Below are 21,051 nucleotides of genomic sequence, written 5' to 3'. Positions count from 1 at the left end.
AGACAACGCCAAATAAAAGGATGCACCCAGAGGGTTCTGAAAACACGTTGATGTTCGATCAAAGACGCTGATTCCTGCGTCGTTACATTATGCACTAAATTCGACCAACTACGCGCTTGTACACGCACTAAAGTGCACTGTTTTCAGCGCTAAGCTCAATAAAGACGTCCAATCCCCAAAGGACACGAGTTGTAACACCAGCCGTCGCTCCAAGCTTTTTGTTACGTTTTGTTGGTCCCGGGCCATCTAGCGTAGCGGAGTGAAAACTGCCAGCAGACGTAAAAATCATGTAATTTTGGGATCCGCAGCTCATCACGTCTAAACGGCAAAATGCGGGCATTCCTATTAACTCTGGGTAGTGTAGTCCTCACTACCGCAGTAATTGGTAATGCTTATTACCAGAAGAAACAGTTTTACCCCTCTGTGGTCTATTTAACGAAGTCAAATCCCAGCATGGCGGTGAGTTGTGTTGATCTACGTAAGCCTTTGCAGAAATGTTTTGCCCAGCTGTCTGTGCCTTGAAAGCCAACAGGTTGGCATTCGAAAACAATTTTTTTGCTTCAGAATTGCATGACAGGTCAATTGCAGTGGATTCTGGCGTACATACTTGATGGCGCTTTATCGAATCCGCGGATTTCGTCGCCAGCTGTTGTATGCAGTGCATTGGTTTGTTGATTAAGACGCCCGTGACGCGATATGCATGTTGATGAAATGTACACTTGACTAAATCTGCATAGAGCGCATTTCTGTTGCTAAGTGGCAAGGAAAATGCTGTTAAATTCGTGCTTGTAGGTGTTAAACGCTAGCGGAAGGAGTCGATCGTTGTTCTGCGCATCTTCAAGAAATTGTGTTCGTTCCAGAGAAGACAAATAGGTCAGCTGTAGGCCGGTACCGTGACGTCTGCTGGAATGTTTCGTTGCTTTGATGACAAGGTATTTTCGAAGAGCAGAAACGTTTTGCGGAATACCTGTTGCTGAAACGCGTAGAGGACATGGCTGTAGAAAACTGCGTCAGGAGCTCCGGGACCTTGACGATCGATGACATTTGGATCTTTGCATGTCAGACGTCAATTGATCGGCCCGCGTCTGCTATCGCTGGCGTGTCATTTAAATAATTTGTAGTCACTACGACATCCCTTGTTTCTCTAACTTTAACAGTCGTGTACACGCCTCTTTCTGTTTTCTTATCTCTGCCATGATAGTGTAGCGTCTTTGCAACTGCTGAACGCGTTCTTGTCATAATGTACGTGACGTAGTGAAGTATTGTACGAGTGTTTCTTGTTAAGCATGCACTAAATACCACAAGGCTTCTAGCATGTAATGATGAGTGGCGTTTGCTATTAGGGTCAGCTTCATACTTATTTCTTGCTTTGTATGTTATAATGGCTTGATATGGTTCTCTTATGGTTGTCTGTTTATTATATGTTAACAATGCACTGGCAGGACACCCATAATTATGATGAGTGGGGTGGTCTTTTTTTTGCAGTAGTGAAGGGTAACTTCACTACTTGAACGAGTACAGGTAGATGGCTGAGTGCAACCGAGAACTTCAGTATTCTTCTTGAGAAGGAATCATTTTTGCATGCAATCCTGTTCATGAGGTCTCGTGTTTCTGCTGCGCTTTCAGATCATATATCTCCAGGCATTTGTGTTTGTGATTCTCATGGGGAAGTTAATGCGAAAAGTGTTCTTCGGACAGCTGCGAGCAGCCGAGATGGAGGCAAGTATTAGTAACGTCATGTTCTTGGCACTGTTTTGGAGAATGTGCTTAAGTAAGTTGTATTTTCTATTCCAGCATCTCATTGAAAGGTCGTGGTACGCCGTTACGGAAACGTGTTTGGCGTTCACCGTCTTCAGAGATGACTTCAGCCCTAAATTTGTGGCCCTGTTTACACTCCTGCTCTTCCTAAAGTGTTTCCACTGGTTGGCTGAGGACAGAGTTGATTACGTGAGTCCCCAAGTGCCACTTTTGAGTCTATCTAAAGTATTTGTTGCAAAACACATAGTATTTTAGGGAAGAGATGGCATTAGGGAAGAGATGCATTAAGATTAGAGAAGAGATGGTATTAAGGGGCCTTCAGCGCCTGAGCCTTAACGATGAGTTTTTCTTTCAGATGGAGAGAAGCCCTGTCATATCCTATCTCTTCCATGTACGAGTTGTTGGTAAGTCCTCACGAGAAATGTCTATTCTGAACTTGGGCAACAGAGACGTGGTTTCGTGGCACTTCCTTCAATCCTTGAGAGTATGTTGTCATAAACATGTTAGCAGGCGATATTGTTAACCTTGGCTGAACATCTTTTGAAATTTGCAATTGGAACACACGGTTACAGACTTTAATACTTCATTGAAAGCTTGCTGCTGAAGTTTGACGCTCTTGGTGCATGCTGTTTTCAACGAGCGCTTGCTGATTATTAGCACTCGAACTGAGAGCCTCTAAAATACTGCTGCTCATCACGTCGCTTAAGTTCTGGGTTTGTAAAAAATTTTGCTCATTGCCCAAAAACAGCTGGATAGTTGGCTAATCACAGATGGCTTTGCGGATAGGTAACTTCTATTCTGGGTTTTTTGTGGGTGAAGTTTGTTTTCCTGGCGTGGTTTCAGTGAACAACCTGCAGATGCTTGCTTCATCTTAGCTAGGCTTGTGAGAGCATTGAGACAGAATGGAAAGTTGGTCTAGTTGAAGGCTGTTCATGATGAATAAGAGTGCAAACGGAATGTAGACACAGAAAAGGCAGAAACTCAGAATGTAGACACAGAGCGTAGGCAGAAAAGGCTTTTGTCCTGTTGTCTCCTTTTCTGGGTCTACGTTCCGTTTGCGCCCTCTTATTCATCGTGAACAGCATTGAGACAGTTCAGCGAAAGTTTACTAGGACCATAAAGTACACAAATGGGTATTGGGGTTAGATATTGCTCATTATTATCCAAGGGGGCAAAGCACGGCGAGGAGGTTGTGCTATACTCGTGTAATGCTTGATGGTACTCTCATTATTTTTGCTTTACTGGCACAAAAAACTCTAAAAAGTAGATCTATAATGCATTAAAGTTTATAAAAAAATGTTTCACATTTTATTTTTTTACAGTTGTAAAATTTAAGTGATATAAAGGCTGATAAAAGCATCCTTGCGATAGTTTCGTATTGTTTCGTCTGCTGTATCTAGAACTAGAGGGCATTGCTGTACGCAACTGTAGCATGCGAGAAGTACCATCATGGCTGCGAACACGATTAGCAAAGGAGTGGAGAGAGTTTACATGGGAGTGCCGCCGCTGCTTTCGCTCTAGTCTTTGTAGTATTAACTCTGTTATTATCAATAGGAGCGGGAGTCGCTTTTTGCGAGTGTCTGCATCGCAGACTGCATTGTCTCTCTTCAAAATGCAGTGAATTACCAGAATTCCCATCAGTGCTTTTCTCGTACTGACTGTTGTTTAGTCTTAAAATGGGGCACTGGCATAATTATACTTCCTCGATGGTGTGGCGTGTTGCTCTGTTGCCGAATTTCATTGCTTTGTGCAGATGCACCAATGGCAGCAGTAAAAGATGGCATTATTGTTGTGCAATGCATTGTCAAGGAACTGTGTCTCATGCAATTACTGCTTTTATAAAGTACACAGTACTGGCCTATGAAAAATTTTTCAGTCCAAGCGAACCCATAGAAGCAGCTGTCAAGGGGGCGGGGCACAGACTGCTGTTAAGTGTATCTGGATGTTTCACATGCTTCCTTAAATTACTGTGTCTCCTTGCCTTTGTCTTTATTTAGAAAGTACTGTGCCTGATTTTTTTGTTTTCCCTACCACTCCTTTGGCAGCATTGCTCTTGCTCCTGGGTTTCCTGGACTATGCATTTGTTGCTCATGCATACCACACTACTCTCACTAAAGGGGCGTCTGTCCAGGTGGTCTTTGGCTTCGAGGTGAGCTTTGTTGTGCTGCATAAATTAGTCTTTGAAGCCGCCTCTTGGTGCAGGTGCATCACTGAAGACTCTGCTTCACACTTGCGCTTGATTAGTTCCTGTTTTTTCTCTTTTTACACTGAGATGTTAAGGTAGCCTGTGTTGAGTTATATTGGCAGGAAATGTAGTGTGCCCATTTATGCTTTATTTATTTATTTATTACAAATACCTACAGTGCACATTGGGCATTATCGTAGGGGGGGTAGTTGCAAACATAAAGCAAACAGAAAAGTGGAAGCGAAAGCATACAATCAGTTATTTTAAGCTTTCCTTGTGTTGTGAAAAACTTGCACTGGTTATAGAAGTTCTGGGATCAGCCTATTCAAATTGGGATGTAAGGATCAGTAATGAAAGCAGTGGTGCCTGCTGATGTAATATTTGATGGCATTGCATCATCCAGTTCCCTGTGCTGCCACCTGGTGTAGTCATTGAAAAATAACTCTTTGTTCAGTGTATTTTAAAGACTTCTTGAGAAAGCTGTGTAGCTTTCAGGTGTTGCTCTACATCTTGTGTTCAAGTAGATGAGGGCAGCATGCTCGTGGGTTATAGCGCATAGCCACAGAAATTTGTCCTACCAGCTAGGTTTCGTAAGCAGGCAGACCCAATAGGCTTGGCTGCGGGGAAATCAGGGGTGTGACTTCGTGGTTTAATAATTCTTCCTCTGCTGGGAAGGATCTGCACGCCTGAATAATGCTATCGAAAGTTTCCTAAGTGAGCCTTTTGTGGCCTTTCTGTTGCAGTATGCCATCCTGCTGAGCATAGTGGCCAACATTTATGTCAAGTACTTCCTGCACACGATGGACCTGCATAGTGAAAATCCGTGGGAGAATAAGGCCGTTTACTTGCTCTACACCGAGCTCATCATCAGTGAGTGACATGTGCACGCCTTTTCTTGGGTCTGTAGAGGGAGAGGCGTTAATGAAAACGGGACCGGGGCCTAGTGCCTGTCTCGACAAGGTGACAAATCTTCATAGTAAAACCTTTACATTTGTCTAGCTATGGCTATGGCAGGGAAATTTGTGCTTGTCAAAATTTTTTCCGCTAAACCGAAGGATTGCCTGTACCCGTTGTCAAAAATATTGTCCATGCTGCTTTTTTTCTGGACATTACCTGCTTTTTTCCTATGTGATGGTAATGTTTAGTTTTACTTTATATTATATTTTTGCACTTGTTTGTATTGTAAGTCTTGCTTTGTGACCTAATTTGAGGTGTGGAGGGCTCTCTACTTTGGAGAAATTGAACAGAGTTGAGACTCCTCCTTATCACCTTGAGCTCTTACCAGCTCGTATTGGGCTTTCCGGATATGAAGTGCATGCAGATAGTGCTAGGGTGCTTCTGGGGGTCAAGAAGAAATGGACAGGAGCTGAAAAAGATAAAGCATTTTTCTTCCTTCCGGTCTTTCTCGTATTTTAGGTTTCATCAAGGTGGTGCTGTACCTGGCATTCATGGCAATCATGATAAAAATTCATACATTCCCGTTATTTGCGATCCGTCCCATGTATTTAAGCATGAGGTAAGCAATCGCCTTTATCTTACTGCCTTATGAATTCAATATCTTATTGCAGTCTTAACACGTGTGCATTCTGATTAAATACATCATACAATTGTTGTTTCTAGCAGGTGACATTTGCACTATTTTTGTGGATTTGTTGCATTTGTTGTTTCGTGTTCGTGTTTGCGTGAAAAAATATCTGAACTCTGACCGCATGCATTTGTGAGAGGGCTGTCTAGCTAATGCCTTCGTATTTGCGTGAAAAAATATCTGAACTCTGACCGCGTGCATTTGTGAGAGGGCTGTCTAGCTAATTCTATTATTAACAAAAGGGCGAGAGCTCTAACACTGTGCTTGTTCCTCCTCTTCAGGGCTTTCAAGAAGGCCTTCAACGACGTGATCATGTCACGACGAGCGATCAGGAACATGAACACCCTGTGAGTAAATCATTGCATTAGAGCTGTGCACGAGCTCAGGTCGCTCGAAAGCCCTCTACCTTGGTCTTGGGCTAGGCTCGGGCCAAGGTATATTTGTCTCGGGCTGGGAAAGGGCTTGGCACCCCGACCACGAGCACATAAAACTTTTGGGAAAGCGCAAATACGGCCATAGTGCTGTAGGCGTCTAGAATGCACAGCATTTTCCCACGTCCTCCCCATGAGGGGCTTCAGTTGATCCGCCTTTCCTCCCCGCCTGCTCGCCGTGAATCGATTTTTGGTAGCTGGCAGTGACCGAGAAGAGGGGCTGCTTGGGGGCGATTTAGTTTCGAGGGTCGCATCTCCGCTTGGGTAACACCGGTGCTGATGTTTAGGCATCCGTTTCGAGATTTGCAACACGTTGTCGCTTATCAAACGTCTCCGCTGTGGCTTACTCCTGGTTCGATATAACCTCGTTTGAAGCGGGACATAACTCAAAGCATCTGCGGTGCAAGAGTTTCCTTATCTTTTTCTTTTTGCGAAAAGTTCACATGAAAGGCACCCGTTGAGCCAGGCGAGGTCGTCGAGCACTTGGCCACAAAATGAACCCCTTGTTTAGATTTGGAGCTAGTACAGTGGAGAAGCTAACAAGCTGCTTACCAAAAAACTTGCTTTGCTATCAAAGAATGTGTTAGTCATTCCAGCTACAAGCTAACAAGCTGCTTACCAAAAAACTTGCTTTGCTATCAAAGAATGTGTTAGTCATTCCAGCTACAAGTGGTAGCATCAAAATAAACTTCAGCGCTACTGGCTCCATTATTTAGGAGCGTTGCAAATTCCTCAATTCAATGCATAACTTGTCGCTTTTGCACAGTAGGTTAATTCTATGTATGTGCTGTGCCTCTATATATTCAGCAAATTTGTCCTTTTAAATGTGAGAACTCAATATTTCAAGATCTTGGATAAACTTATCGTTCTGAAATTATTTCGTTCTGTATCTTAGCTTGAACTGCAATTACAGCATGACTGGCTGTGCCCGGGCCTTAAATTTGAGCGCCGGGCCGGGCTGAGCTGGGCTCAGGCTCTTCCAGAATCGGGCCGTGCTCGGGTTTAAAATTTCGGCCCGTGCAAATTTCTACATGCATTCATGTTGGCTGCCGGATTTGCTTCAGAGTTCCATAGCCCTACTCGCTTCGTGCAATGTTGTTCTTATCTTTGCTTTGCTCCTGCCGTAGTGGCTCAGTGGTTTGGGTGCTTCACTACTGGTTCCATATTGCGAGTTTGCATCGCCATCGAAAGTGGCGAAATCTCCCTGACCTTGAGTCTTTTGATTGGTGGAGACACCGCAACTGGATGTCCCTGCCAGTTCCGTTTCCGGTGTTTCTACGAATGAGATGACTCAAGGTGAGGGAGATAGCAACACTTTTTGAAAATGATGCAAACTCTGAATATGGACCCTAGGCTGGGCAGCTCGGGTGTGATCTCTGCTGCGTGCATATTCATTGTGCAATGACACACAGATGTGTCGCATAGGGACTAATCAGCACATAGGTACCGGCAGAGCGTGGTAGCAGCTCACGGTGATGCAACGCGAACCATGTCATTCTAAATGTCTCTCTTGTCTGTATATATTGTGTAACTTGTGTAATACCTCTGTCACACGGGCAATCTCAATGCCCATCGAGTGAATGGCCATTGAAAATTTAGAGGGTCATCGAGATGTGCCACTGCCACATGGCAAATTTCATGACCATTGAATAGTGAGTGTGTCATCCGACAGATGGTGCCGCGGGTAATAACACCCAGTAAAAATATGAACTGAAACAGGACAAAACGAAGTGGATATTGCTCTAAATGCTATTATTAAATGGAAGTTCGTTCAGAGAAAGGTATTGAAATACCTCACAGCACGGCACTACCCACAGGCAAGCAACGGCGGAGCGACGATGAACGATGTGCAATCGCCGCATTCATTTCGCGCCAGCGATGCTGCCGCAGTTTGGCAGTGGTCTTCGCTGCGTTCGTAGTTGCTATCGGGCTCTTCTTGGTCTTAGTTGTCGCAAAGTGGGATAAAGGGCGAACATGAGCGAAACACTGCAGCATACCGCACTGCTGTAGAACAGCAGCTAGACACCCTAGAACAGGGTCAGCTTGTTTACATCTGAACACCGCACATTCAATACAGCTATCATTTTGACTTGCAAAGAACTAGTTGACGAACTGTATAATGTAGTCTAAATAATTTAATCCAGAAGATGTTTTGTTTCATCTAAGTTTTATGTCTTGTTTTTCACCTTAGGGCGAGTGCGGGGCTCCTCTCAATGCTCCTTGGCATTCCAATGGTCATTCGCGAACTTCATTGAATCAGTGTCGATCGTCATTGAAAATTGCTGTGTGGCAGTGGCTGATCCCCATTGAGTTCGATCTTCATAGACTCAGTGGGCATTGAAACTGCCCATGTGACAGAGGTATAACTGACAACCGTTGGATAGTGACAGGAGAGTACAGTTCTTCCATCGTGTATATGTGTTTGCATTGGGTTTCTGGGCTTGAAGTTTTTGTCCCCTGAGGTGCTCCTTACCCTTTGGCGGCACTGCACAGCTATCCAGACGCGACGCCCGAGGAGTTGGCGTCGGCCGACAACGTTTGCATCATCTGCCGCGAGGAGATGGTGGGCGGCGGCAACAAGCGGCTTCCCTGCAGCCACATCTTCCACACGGCCTGCCTGCGCTCCTGGTTCCAGCGGCAGCAGACATGCCCCACCTGCCGCATGGACGTGCTGCGGCACCCGCCTGCAGTGGGCAATGCCAACGCGCCCAACAACGCAGCAGGTGGCGCCCAACCTGCTGGCCAGGCTCCGCCCCAAGTCCCGCCCAACGTTCCTCCACAGGCCTTCCCCCACTGTGAGTGCAAAATATCTTCTCTGGACCTCTGTGCCACTCACCGTGTCCAGTAGGGCACAGCTTCAAGGGCACCCAAGTTTGAAACGGCGTACAGAGATATTGCATGGAATATGCGAGACCCTCTCCCGTGGTCTTAACCACGCAGAGAAGGTTGCGCTTTGGAGGATACAGATTGGGGTCGCCCTCACTCCTGCCCCACCGAGGGTGTCCCGTCTGCCACTCTGAGAACACTAGGGCAGATATTCACTACTTGTTGTGGGTTTGCTCGGCACTGAAGCGATCAAGAAAATGGCACCCATCGTCATATGTTGCCGGGACGCGCAAGCCTCATTGCCGCTCCCTCTTCAACTTCATCCGATCAGCTACCTTTTAGTGATTTATCCAACGACCCCCTTTTTTTTCTTTAACTCTCTTTAAGCCTCGAGGCAAAAAAAGAGAGAAACGACAGAGCACTAGGCTAATAACTACTTCACATTCAGTATTGATCACCCATGAAGCTGTTCAAGACAAATTAGCAACAATGTTGAATCCAGGCACAGCCATAATAATGCATTATATGGAACGAATGTTCTTGTAGTTGAAAACCTTTTATATATTAAAGGGACACAGCCACACTGCAGTGGATTTGCGTTTAGGGTGCTCAGATGCTGAGCCTAAGGAAGGATGTTAAACATGGCCGTACTTGTTTAGTGAAATGCCGGGTGCCCAGGTGTTGTGTGTGATGTCAGTGTGCTTTAATGGGCCCCAGATGGTCGAAATTAACCCCGAGCACTTCCACTATGGCTTCGTTTGTAGTACCATCTAGTATAGTTGCTGGTCAATTGCTGGTCAATTTTTTTGAACTCCAATTATTTGCACTTGAGGAGTACTTGAGACATTTCTGAGAAACCATTATGCATCTCACGTGAACAGGTGCATATTTATGACCGATATTTCAAACTCTTTGAAGTCTAAATTAGATGGCAGCATTATTGTTAAAATCTTTTTTGTTTCTTTTTTTTGGGGGGGGGGGACCGAACCTAGGCATAAATGGGCTTCACTGTCGCAATCATCCAGCTCTTTGCCATCATGAAAGAATTGAATTTAGGCAGAGACAGTTGGATGAAATAGATTGGCTAGGGCTGACCGCTTTTCCTCCAATGTTGCCACTTGAGATAGCGGCACGTGCTCTTCATAGGCGCTGACGGTGCTTTAGAATACTGTACTTGCAATGAAAAGCAGGCTATCCTGTTGAAAACATCCGCTGTGATTAGATGCTGCCGCCTGTGATGCGGGGTCAGTATATATGGAGGTTAAAATGTGTGGAAAGGGTGTGTGCTAGAAATACCTAAGTATGTAAATGCAGCATGCATTTGTATGTGACCAGTTGCAAATAGCTTACAACGTGACGTGTAGGTGTGATCTAGAGAGACTGTGCTTGAAGATTTTGGCTGACGAAATTGACTGCTTTGTGGGAGTCAGAGTATTCATAGCTTTGGGACTGTATGGCATTGATGTGATTGTTTACAGGAGTCCTACCGTGGTGCTCTTCCTTTGCTCGTTCAAATTGGAAGTCTGGAACAGTGGCATTTTGCTGCAAAGGACACTGGGCATAAATTATCTGAACTGCTTGGTTTGATGGCAGCCTCCTTGCATTGTCCTTTGCGATTCATTTCACATGAGTCAGCTCTTTCCAAATCTCTATCAAAGGACAGGGACATAAAGAGACTTGTCTGTGCTTGAATGAACAATGGTAGGCATCTGCCTACACAGCTGTGTTGTGTTCTTCAATGGTGTGGTAGTCTTTGAAGTCAAATCATTGCTTGCAGCATGATATGAGATGAGCAGAAGTTTCACGTGGTGTAACTCGTGCATTTATGTCTCATGTCGTGGATGCCTTCTCTGCAGGGCCTCCGGGTATGGCGGGCTTCCCGTTGTTTCCTCCATTTCAGCAGATGCAGCAGCACTTTTTGCAGCATCAACAGCAGCAGCAGCAGCAGCAGCAACAACAAAGGGGTGCGCAACCAGCCGGTAAGCACGGTAATCCCGATGAGATGTTTTTCAGCCGCATACTCATTGCTAATCTCTCACTCATATTCACGTAGTACTCACTAAGGGTGTGTGAATATTCGAAATTTTGAATATGAGTCGAATATGTTTGTTATATGATTCATATTTGAAAAATGACGTTCGGAATTTCTGAATATTCGAAAATTACCGAATACATTGTAAATTTTCAAATTCATTGCAGTATCGCTGCAATGCTTGGCTGTGTGGACTGTGAGATGAAGTATCGCTCAAAACGTGACGGGCCGTTTTGTGAAGAGGGCCTTTTTCGCCAGTGTGCGTAAAGCGAAGCACTTGGCAAAACGGGGAAAACGTTTTTTTCACTTTAGTGTCATCTCAAACGCAGACAACCATTTTGCGGGTGTACAGCAGATACAGTTACTGTGGTGGAAACTGCTTTCGGCAATTTTTTTTTTCCATATCCATTTGATAATTTGAGCTTTTGGTTAATTCAGACGCTTCTTTTTCCTTTTCTTTTGTGGTCTCTTGAAGCCAGAAATAGCACATGTTTACCATATTCAGCGACAATATGACAGCTTCATGGGGTTTCAAGCAGATCTTTCCTGTACAAAAAAAAAAAAATGAGGGACTGTAGTGACTAAAGTAGTGAAAGGCGAAAGCCTGAGTGCCGCATTCTGCTATGCATTCGACACTAATTAGAAATAATTAATTAACTTGTCATTAAATAATTAATGGATTGATTGGTCATTAATTAGATGAATGATTAATTAGTAATGACGAATTGCTTAATTCATTGCCAATTAGTAATAATTAATTCATTAGCTATTGATCATTGATTGACATATGGCCATATAAGGCGCGCATTTGTGCATACTGTGGTGGTGCTGTGTGATTGGTCGAGACCTCTATGACATCATCCCGTCTCGGCCTATCAGAGTCGCCGCAAAAGTGGGACACATTTTGTCCACGACAACATAAGCCATTAAAGGCTTTCGCCTTAAAGAACTCGTACAAATTTGTACTGAAATTTGTACTGTATTTTTCAGTATGGTTTACACTTCTCTGCAATTTGTTTAATTTTGTTTGCAAATATTATGTGGGTACTGAAATGAACAAGACACATTATTTGCTTTTTTGTTTTTAGTTCTCCCCCCCCCCCCCTACTGATCAGGTATTCAATGTATGACTCAACATGGTACTTTTTTCCCAAATTCATAGTCAGTACTTATTCGAAAGTTTCAATATTCACATGTCCCTGGTGCTCAGCCTCCAGCTGGTATCTGTGACAGGCTTAAGTTATCTGTGCTGTGCTGGCATTCTGAGGTGGTTGGGTCTACCGCCTTTGATTTCGTGCGATATTGAAGAGTTTGTGGCTGTTCAGCATGGCTAGGTGGGAAAACCCTGCATCGTGAAATTTTGTTAATTCATACTTCAAGGGAGTGGGAGAAATGTTGGAATTAACCGAACGGCCTTAAAAAAAGGTGTGAAGGACTGCTTGCATCATAGTAATCTCGTGTAGTGAAGGACTGAGCAGTTTTCACCTGCATTTCAAAGAATTGTGTGTCTGTGAGAATTTTTCCCACTTCCATCAATGCCTTGTTGCATGCACAGTGTTGTGAGCAAGCAAAGTTGAGCATACATTATCATGCTGGAAAAGCAGGAGGAGAGTGCACAAAGGCGGTGAAGTGGCAACAACAACAAAAAAAAAGCAGTGATGCGCCGGTCAGCGTTCAGATGAGAACACAGCTGGGCTCATTCGTCTCGCTAGTGCGCGGCCGATAGCCTTCACCACCCAGGGCTGGCTTGAAGCTCTTAGAAGCAGAACGAAAATTAAGTGGTTGGACAACTCTTGGAGACAGGGGCAGTCTATTGGTCATACAATTCTAGTTTGAGTAAGGCTGTCTGGATGATCATTTGTTATGCCTGTCATACCACGTCATGTGTTGTGTTGTGTGTAGACCACTGTTGTGTTCAGATTAATGAATGTCAAATGCTGCAGGGTTACACTGATCATTGGCTTGGGCCTCACTGGGCCATCCTGGTTGTTGAAATTAATGAGATCTTACTTTCAGGGTATTATTGCTGTTATAGTTTTTGTCAAGACTTTTTAGTGATGCCTAGTCGTACGGTCGAACCCGGATATATCGAATTTTGGTTATATCGAACTCACGGAATATCCCCTTGAAAATCCTATGTAAAAGTATAGGAAAGCCGCGTCATATATCGAACTTAATTTCACCGCTCGTTCGATATATCGAACTCCACACCACGCACTGGAAAGTGTGCCTTCCCCAAAGACGATCGCATCACCCTTGGCCGTTTTCCACGTTCCGTTTTCAAGCCACGTGCGGAAGGAATGAGAGGGGACAGTTCGGCGACGGCTGGTCTGGGCAGCGCCGCGCCCATTCCCCAAAGGCGCGCGCATCTGCAGTTATCGTTTTCTGCGCGCCAACACATGACGTTTGCAAGCCATGTGCGTGGGTGTGCCCATCCTTTTGCCAAGCTATCTCTCTCCTTCAGCACGCGCTACGCATGCGCCAAGCCAGCTCAGCCCGTTTTCAGACAGGCGTCAACGCTTTCTCCAGCGTGTGTTGTCTGCGCGCGCAGCGGCTGAGGTGGCTATGGTGCCTGCGGACGTTAAAAAGCGGCAGCTCTCTCTTTGTTGTTTTATTGCGAGTCATCCTTTCTTATCATTGTGCTGTTCGGACATTAAGTGGCGGCAAGTTTTCTTTTTTTTTTCTTTTTTTTTCTTTTTTTTTTTGCGGGAGTCGTTTATCCTTGCATGTATGAGTCAACGAAAGCACGCGGTCAGCTGCTGCGATCATGACGCCCGCCCCAAGCGCGGCATGATAAATCGAACCAGGCTTGTGCAATCAAGCCATCATGGGCCGCCCCAAGCGCGGCATGATAAATCGAACCAGGCTTGTGCAATCAAGCCATCACGGGCACTCTGCCAAGTTCGCTCCCCGCCACCGCAGGAGCTATAAAAAGATAAACGCACCCCGACCTTATCGCAGCATCTTGGCACGCTGCCAAGCAATGAGCTGTGGATGAGACCACCGAAACAGAGTGAGGCGCACCATCGACATGCAAGCGAAAACGCTCGCGATTTCTGCCGCGGCAACACAAAAACCTAGTTTAGAGCTGCTGCTGTGCTTCGAGCAGCGAGAGGGAGTTAGAAATTTTTCGCTCTGTCGCTGCCACTCGTTCCTGAGATCGCTCAATCGCTTGCATGTGAGCGAGCTGGCCTTAACGCTTTTTTTTTTTTTTTTTTTTTTTTTTTCAAATTCTTCGTGCAAAAGTGCAGGGTGGGTTCATTATGCGAGTGGGTTGCTTATGCAACAAATACGGTATCGTTTTTCGGCATCGTAAGTGCCGTCACAAGCCGATTTTTGTATATCGAATTATCGATATATCAAACTATTTCACGATCCCCTTCGAGTTCGATATATCCGGGTTCGACTGTAGTTAAAAGCTGTAGGTATTGGGGCTTTGAGTGTTTCTGTTGCACACACAGACTTCACTAAAGTTAATCAGGATCATAGTGTATTGGGAAACAATCATAACAAACATGCTCTTATTACGAGCAAGGGTAGAACTACCATCAAATAACGTATTAAGTTTTGTGGCTGTAATGTATAACTTCTTTTGTGTGTTTTTGATAGCTGCACATGACCGAACTCAGCGCCATTCCTAAGCAACTCTTCTGAATTACTCATTGTTGTACTACTGCAAGCACCGTCCAGAATATCCATCCTGATACAAAGTTGCTCGAAATTGGGTCTTTCCGCTGTGTAAAGCCGCCTCAAAATGGCGCTTTTCCTGGTCCAAAACTTTCTGGGCCAACACCTCGGGTGGCCCCACTGCTTTGTGTGGCAGTCTTGCTTACTACCTGCTTTGTAGTAAGGTTGGCCACATTTGCTTTGCTTCCTTTGGTGCGTAGCAGGTGCGCCCAGTCCACCTGGTGCTTCCAGCCAGCAGCAGCAGCAGCAGCAGCAGCAACAGCCGCAACAGCCCAGTACGGCTGAGGCTGGCGGCGCAGCTGGAATGGCTGCCGGTGCAGCCTTCTTCCTGCCTCCTTTCTTCCCGCTGCGTATGTATTTTAGGCCTTCTCTCAGTGTTGCCATTCCTCTGCTTTGGGGTTTGGAAACTTTGTAGTGTGCAAGTTGGTGAGAACGCTCTGTTCCCCGAGAGCTAGGATCTCGAGAAATATGGGACAGTTGTCTGGAAACTTTGCATACGATGTTGCCGAAAAGAGTTTCACTGAGGCTTTGCTTACCCATGGTTGTAGTGGTTTTACTTCTGAAATGCAAATTAAGCATTGTGGTGTCCTGTGCATTGCTGTGATGCCTGCACTTTGCCTCACTGGATCACTTGCAAAAGAGAGAGAGAGAGAGAGAGAGAGAGATATTTTAATGGCAACAGGAGATGTCTGCCTGGTGGTATGCCTAGCATGCTACTCCTGATGAGGGTTGAGGGATGAGGGTGACAGAGTGTGGGAGGGGAAGGGGAAATAAATGAGAAAAAAAAAAGAATCGGTGTCGCACACTTTCACACGCACATAAGCACACACAGATGAGTTTTAAAGGGTATTGATCAACCCTGTGTCCTTAAGAAAAGTTAACTTTCACACGCACATAATCACTCACAGATGAGTTTTAAAGGACACAAGGACTCCACAAAGGATTAAAGGATTCCACAAGGACAATTTCAATACCATTCTCACGAAGAGATGCAGCAAGACTTGTAGCAACTGAATCATGGCGATTGCAACGCTCTCTATGGTGTGACCCGAACCATCAATATCGACCTCTACACCGAATAGATCCCACTTGCGTTTTTCGAATTCCTCACAATTTGAACAGGTGGCATCGAAACTGTCTACACAGAATCCGCTTAAATGTGTCATACACAAACTACTTCCTACATAAAATAGGCATAGCGAGCAGGCCTCTGTGCTCTACATGTGATGTGTGTGAAAATTTTGAACATTTGGTAACCTCCTGTCAACGGTTTACTGCACATCGCAGGACACAGCGCAATAATTTAAGCTTACCTAAAGAAACAACCTTGCGCCTTGAACATGTCCTGGGCCCTTGGTGCGACGGATCGTCTGCTGCGCGAGCTACCAAGGCCTTACTAACTTTCCTGAAGGACACAGGGTTGATTAATACCCTTTAAAACTTGCAAAAGAGGTTTTGCTGCAGGTGTAGTACAGATAGATAGGGAGCAAAAATTGGAAGACGCTGTTCAACGCGATGGATGGATGTATAAGGGTTTGGATCGGGCGGTGGCTCGTGCCATCTGTTGCGGCAGCTCCATACAATTGAAGAAATTTTTCAGTGAGCGCCGCACCACAGGTAAGCAAAGGGGAAATGTTCTTTCTGTAATTAGTCTCTTTTTAATGACGCACCTAAACATTAACCGACAGTCATAAGGCAATGCATACATTAGGTCCACCTTTGTTCGGAAAGATGCAATGTGGTTCTGGCAGAGTTGTTGCGAGCTCGCTTCGCACTGCAAAGGAATCGTATTCAACACCTCAGGTTTCCGCAAAACGTTTATTGTTTTTCTCTTCTGATTTTCGCGTTACAACCACAACGCCAACACCAGCTTTTTTGTGACACGGGGCCCTTAACTTTATCTTGTTAAGATGTAGCCCTGCGCTCGGACTGCTCTTACATTAGAGACACAGTAATTTACTGCAGCGCAGCATTGCAGGCCATGTTTTTAGGGCTCCGCTGCATGCTAAGCAGTAATGTGTGTTAATGTTTATAGCACTGCAAATTTTTTTCTGGTCAGCAGTGTTGAACTTTGCTATAGGAGTGGCAAAGTGGACATTGCTCACGAGACCTGTCGTAAAACGTGTATTTGAAGAGTAAAAATGGTTGCTTGCTTCTTGAATGTGCGAGCAGTTGGCTTAGCCAGCCACTGATGGGATCTTCCATTGTGGGCACTGTGCACGCACAGACCTTGTAAAAAGGGGAAGAAAGGGTAGTTTTTCAGACCACAAATGAAGCCCTGCTGGTCTTTTTAAAGCAAGAGATTTGAACAGCTCATGAGTGGCGTCCACAGAAAGTGTGTCGCAGAAAGTGTCCGCTCCATCTGTCAATCATAGATAGGGATGTGCAGTAATCGTCAGTGGTTCTCGTATATAATGACCGATAGTTATAGTTAGTGATAATGATAGTCAATTATGAGATGCTCTCTCTCTCTATAGAGAGAGGAAGAACTCTTATAGAAAGAGAGCAAAGAGGGTCTCTCTCTAGAGCGAAAGACTCTCTCCTCCTCTTCCTCTTTCCTCTTTTTCCTCCCCTTTCTTTCTCTCTAGAGAGAGAGGAAGAAAGACTACTCTCAAGAGAAAAAAGAGAGAGGGAGAAAGTATATCTCTCTCTCGTGGAGTAGGGCATTCCAATTATCGCCGCAGGGTGACCAAAAGGCTTTCGTTTTGCTGCCGTAAGGGAAACGAAGTGCTCCCCTGAAATTCTTATTCGTGCTTTCTTGAATTGAGTGTTACGTGTCTCTGCATTTTGAAGCCCCTGCTTTTTGCTGGCTGCTGTTAGCAGCAGATTATGGCCTGTTTGCTGCTGCCACTCAGTTTGTTCTCTCTCTCTGTTGCCTTTGTGGGTGTGCAGTGCTGCCCCCGCCACCTCCCGTGCCCCCTGAGGGCTTGGAGTCTCTGTCCATGGAAGAGCTCAGCTCCATGGAGGGTCAGGAGAGGGAGCACGTTGTGGCCCGCATCCGCTGCCTGCGCAACATTCAGACGCTGCTGGACGCGGCCGTGCTCCAGTTGCAGCAGTACAGTGCCATCGTGGCCAGGTGGGCTGCTCCTGTTTGCTGCGGTAGTTGACTAGACGAAGGATGACTGTGGATGAAATCCACCTGAATGCAGGCCCACAGCTGCAAAAGAAGGCTTTCTGACGATGCCACATTGGAAGGAAATGGGGCAATTTCTATAGCTTAACATGGAATAAGGCATGGGATGGCATGAAATGTGCCAACTTTGGCTCGGTTATTATTCTCAGAATGAAAAAATTGTTTGCTCTATTCCTGGATTTACCACTGGTGTGTGGCTTTGTTTTCTTGCCTGGCTTATGACCAATGACCAGTGCTGAGCTTGTATTGTGTTTGGCTGATGTCCCCCCAGAATCTGTGAGAGCTTCTAGTCTCTGCATGAACCTCAATGACTCTGTCTATACGGTGTTTGTGTAACATCATTTTAGTTCCTGTTTTTGGATTTGGTCATTCGGTAGGGTTCTGGCCTTTACCGAGGACTCTAAGATCTGGCCATGATTTTGATCTCTCGTCGCAGGGTATCCCAGTGCTCTGGCTTTTCGAATTAGCTGTGGTTTTAAACAGACAGGCTTGAAAATATCAAGATTTTGCAGTGCCCATGAATGTCTAACATGGAGAGGAACGATTAATGAGCTGCTGGTTTTTGCATTTTCATGTCTTTGTGTTGACAGAGAAACAATGGCTGGACAGCAGCAGCCTGCGCAGCAGCAGCACCAGCAGCGACCGTCATCAAACCAGGCGAGTGGTGTGCCCTCTGCAGAGAGTGCAGCTGCCTCTGCACAAAGTTCTGCGGATGTGGCAGCATCAGGTATGCGCACTTCCAGTTCCAGTTCCATTATATATGCTGATACATTGTGTCCCAAAATAGCTAACCGGATTCCCTGGTAAAAAACTGGCTGCCGCTACTTCCTCCTCTTATGCTTCCGTCAGAGAAGTAGGAAATGAGTAGTGGTGCAACTTAGATTAAGTGCAACGGACAAGTTTTAGACGTTCAGTGCAATAAATCTTTGGTCCAGTTATAAAAAAGCAGTAGGAAAAGAAACGTGATATCTAGGAAAATGTGTAATTCAAGCCAAATTTTGAAAAATTTGCCGTAACAAGTGAATGCAGTACAAGAGCATTTGTTTATACTCATCTTACCTTTCCAAGGCACAGGGTCTGAGCAATTCCTTTTCTAGTGCTCACAGAATTCATTCTGCAGTTGTGTTCTTGGCGGGGAAAAAACTTTGCAACACATCCGATTTCTTTATTACGATAGCAAAACTATACTTGGGGACAGCTTTCTGTGGCTATGCAGCCAAGGATACAGGGGTGGGGCTTTCCTCATGTTGTTACTCCACCAACTCCACCAAGTAGCTCTGGCATATCTTGCTAGAATTGCGTTTTTGGTTTCAGTTCTGCCTCCAGTTGAAAGAATAGCTCTTGAGCCACCATTTGCGCAATGTGTTTCTTTACATCACTGAAGGCCTCCGAACACGGCTAGTAAATATCCCACACTGTGTATGTTGTCGAGACAAGCTCTTTGCAAGCATACAGAAACCGTTGGGGAGATGCAGCAGATGCAGCCCACCTAGGTAGCTTTTGTGGGACAGCCGATAGGCGGCGTAGCGATCCATTTGTGCGCGGCGTATTGTACTAACATTGTAATGTTAAAAAAAAAAACTGTGTTACATCTTTATTAGCCTAGATTTTGAGTGTATTAACCAGCAAATAACATGAACCTTGTTGTATATTGCTGCCTGTAGTGCTTATGGAAGGTTTGGGTGTTAGCCTGGTCTTCTTCTCTGCATGAAGAAAGCCCCATTTTATGTTTTGAAGTGTCATGCTCTTCAATGTCATGGACATGAGCTTACCGCGAGAATAGCTTTTTCCTTTAGTGTAGTGAGACCAATGTGCAAACCTCTGAAACATTGTCGTACGATCAAGCAGAAAAATAAGCCTACTTTCATTGATTTCTGTTGGAGCTTGGTGGCTTGAAATTGGGAAATAGTATTAAATAATATTGTTGCTGCTTCTAGCACATCGTTGTATTTTATGACTTATCAGGGAAATGACTTGTGAAGGGAAATGTGCATACTAGCTGTCATAGGATGAAAACCATTATTATGGATGTTTTGAGCAGATGTAATTTGGTGTACTTGTAGTAACTGCTTACAGATACCTTGCTACTCTTCTGACATTTTCCTACCGCAGGGTCTAAGGAAGGGAGCACGACAGTGACGGCAGGGCTGAGGCAGCCAGGGGAAGACGACCCCAACGAGGAGGTACGCCGGCGACGGCTCCAGCGGTTCTCTCAAGGTGCCATGCCCAACGGAGTTTCTAGTCCAGACGTGGCCGAGTCAAACGGCAATGACGACAGCAGGCACCCTCGTTAAATGAGAAAGGAGGCGACCACTACTACTCACTAGGGAAGCAGCAAGAAGCGAGAAAAAAAAAAATGGACACGCATCTCCGCCTTCTTTTCTCACGGACCCAAGTCATGGTTCTTCTTAGCTCCCTTTCTCGCACTTTGTTTCCTGCTGTTTCGAATCGGCTCCCCACCACCACTGACGGCCGCTGCAGAAGATCTTCTGCCTTAGTCTAAATCTTAGGTCCCTTCCTTGCTTCTTCACTGACCTCGAGTTCCTCTCAGTTTGGCCAAATTCAAGAGGACGTCCCACTTCTCTTTGGTGCCACGGCGCTTGCTCGTGGATGGGAGATTGTGTTCACAGACGTGCCTCACACCCGTGTATGTTGCCAGCTTCTGGGGTAGGGCGGGGTGATTGTGAAATGAAGGATTGTCCCAGCCCTTGTTTTTTTGTTATTCGTTTGCACTTAATTTCTGCTTCTGTTTGTTTTTTTTTTTTTTTGTTTTTTGTTGGGTGACTCCTTGTGTGCCAGCAGTGCTTAATATGCTCGGACTACCCTGTCTCGACCGTTCTTGACTACCCACTTTGCACAGTCGTGGGGGGGTGTGCCTGACAGTGGCAGCCGCTGCTCCGAGAGGGCTGGCAGTGGTGGCGTTCTTATTTATTGTACAGATTGTGTATAAAGAGCTCGACCAAGTAAAGAGAAATTCAGCCTGGGACTGTTAGACATTCCTTTTTAAATGAAACAGCCGGCCAATAAAAGTACTATGTCGCCGTTGCACTCTGCTGGAATGTTTTGCGCTGTCATGCTGGCCATGACTGTATGCGCACTTCAAAGTAACAGGTGCTCCGTGTTCAATTCTTTTCCTGCATAATTTGTAGAACATTGCAGGATACATTACAATAAGTGCTGCCCAAATATGTTGAAGTGGCACCGCTGTGTAATTTTAAGCTTGTGAAGGTGTTGACTTCCGGGATGAAATTGAATCAATTGGAAGCAGAGTGGCAGGACTTTTTTGTCTGTGGATTTCTTATAAATTGCTACAGAGAGATTTTGGAACACCAGTTACAGGCCTACATGTTTCTGGAAGGTTGCGGACGGAGGCGGCTGTCTAATGCACTTATCTGACAGGGATGCGCTTTTCAT

At 45.3% G+C, this 21,051-nt stretch overlaps 1 protein-coding gene across 2 annotated transcripts; it reads left to right on the top strand.

The window, feature by feature from the left end:
• Positions 1-181: 181 nt before the first annotated feature.
• LOC146176223 (E3 ubiquitin-protein ligase synoviolin B-like) lies at positions 182-20,685 on the top strand. 2 transcript variants are annotated; one of them, XM_084582529.1, is made up of 14 exons: positions 182-459; positions 1,627-1,719; positions 1,795-1,947; positions 2,114-2,162; positions 3,804-3,907; positions 4,687-4,813; positions 5,360-5,459; positions 5,810-5,875; positions 8,453-8,754; positions 10,642-10,764; positions 14,708-14,854; positions 17,397-17,580; positions 18,228-18,364; positions 19,750-20,685. In XM_084582529.1, the coding sequence occupies exons 1-14, from the start codon at positions 331-333 to the stop codon at positions 19,929-19,931; spliced, it is 1,896 nt and encodes a 631-aa protein (XP_084438655.1). In that variant the 5' UTR covers positions 182-330; the 3' UTR covers positions 19,932-20,685. The 2 variants fall into 2 exon arrangements, with proteins under 2 accessions (XP_084438655.1, XP_084438654.1); XM_084582528.1 differs by having other exon boundaries at positions 183-459; positions 14,705-14,854.
• Positions 20,686-21,051: the final 366 nt, after the last annotated feature.

Source organism: Amblyomma maculatum, chromosome 10, assembly GCF_055883805.1.
Source record: "Amblyomma maculatum isolate TAMU_Amacu chromosome 10, ASM5588380v1, whole genome shotgun sequence".
Lineage (NCBI taxonomy): Eukaryota > Metazoa > Arthropoda > Arachnida > Ixodida > Ixodidae > Amblyomma > Amblyomma maculatum.
This window is presented reverse-complemented; position numbering and strand designations above follow the sequence as displayed.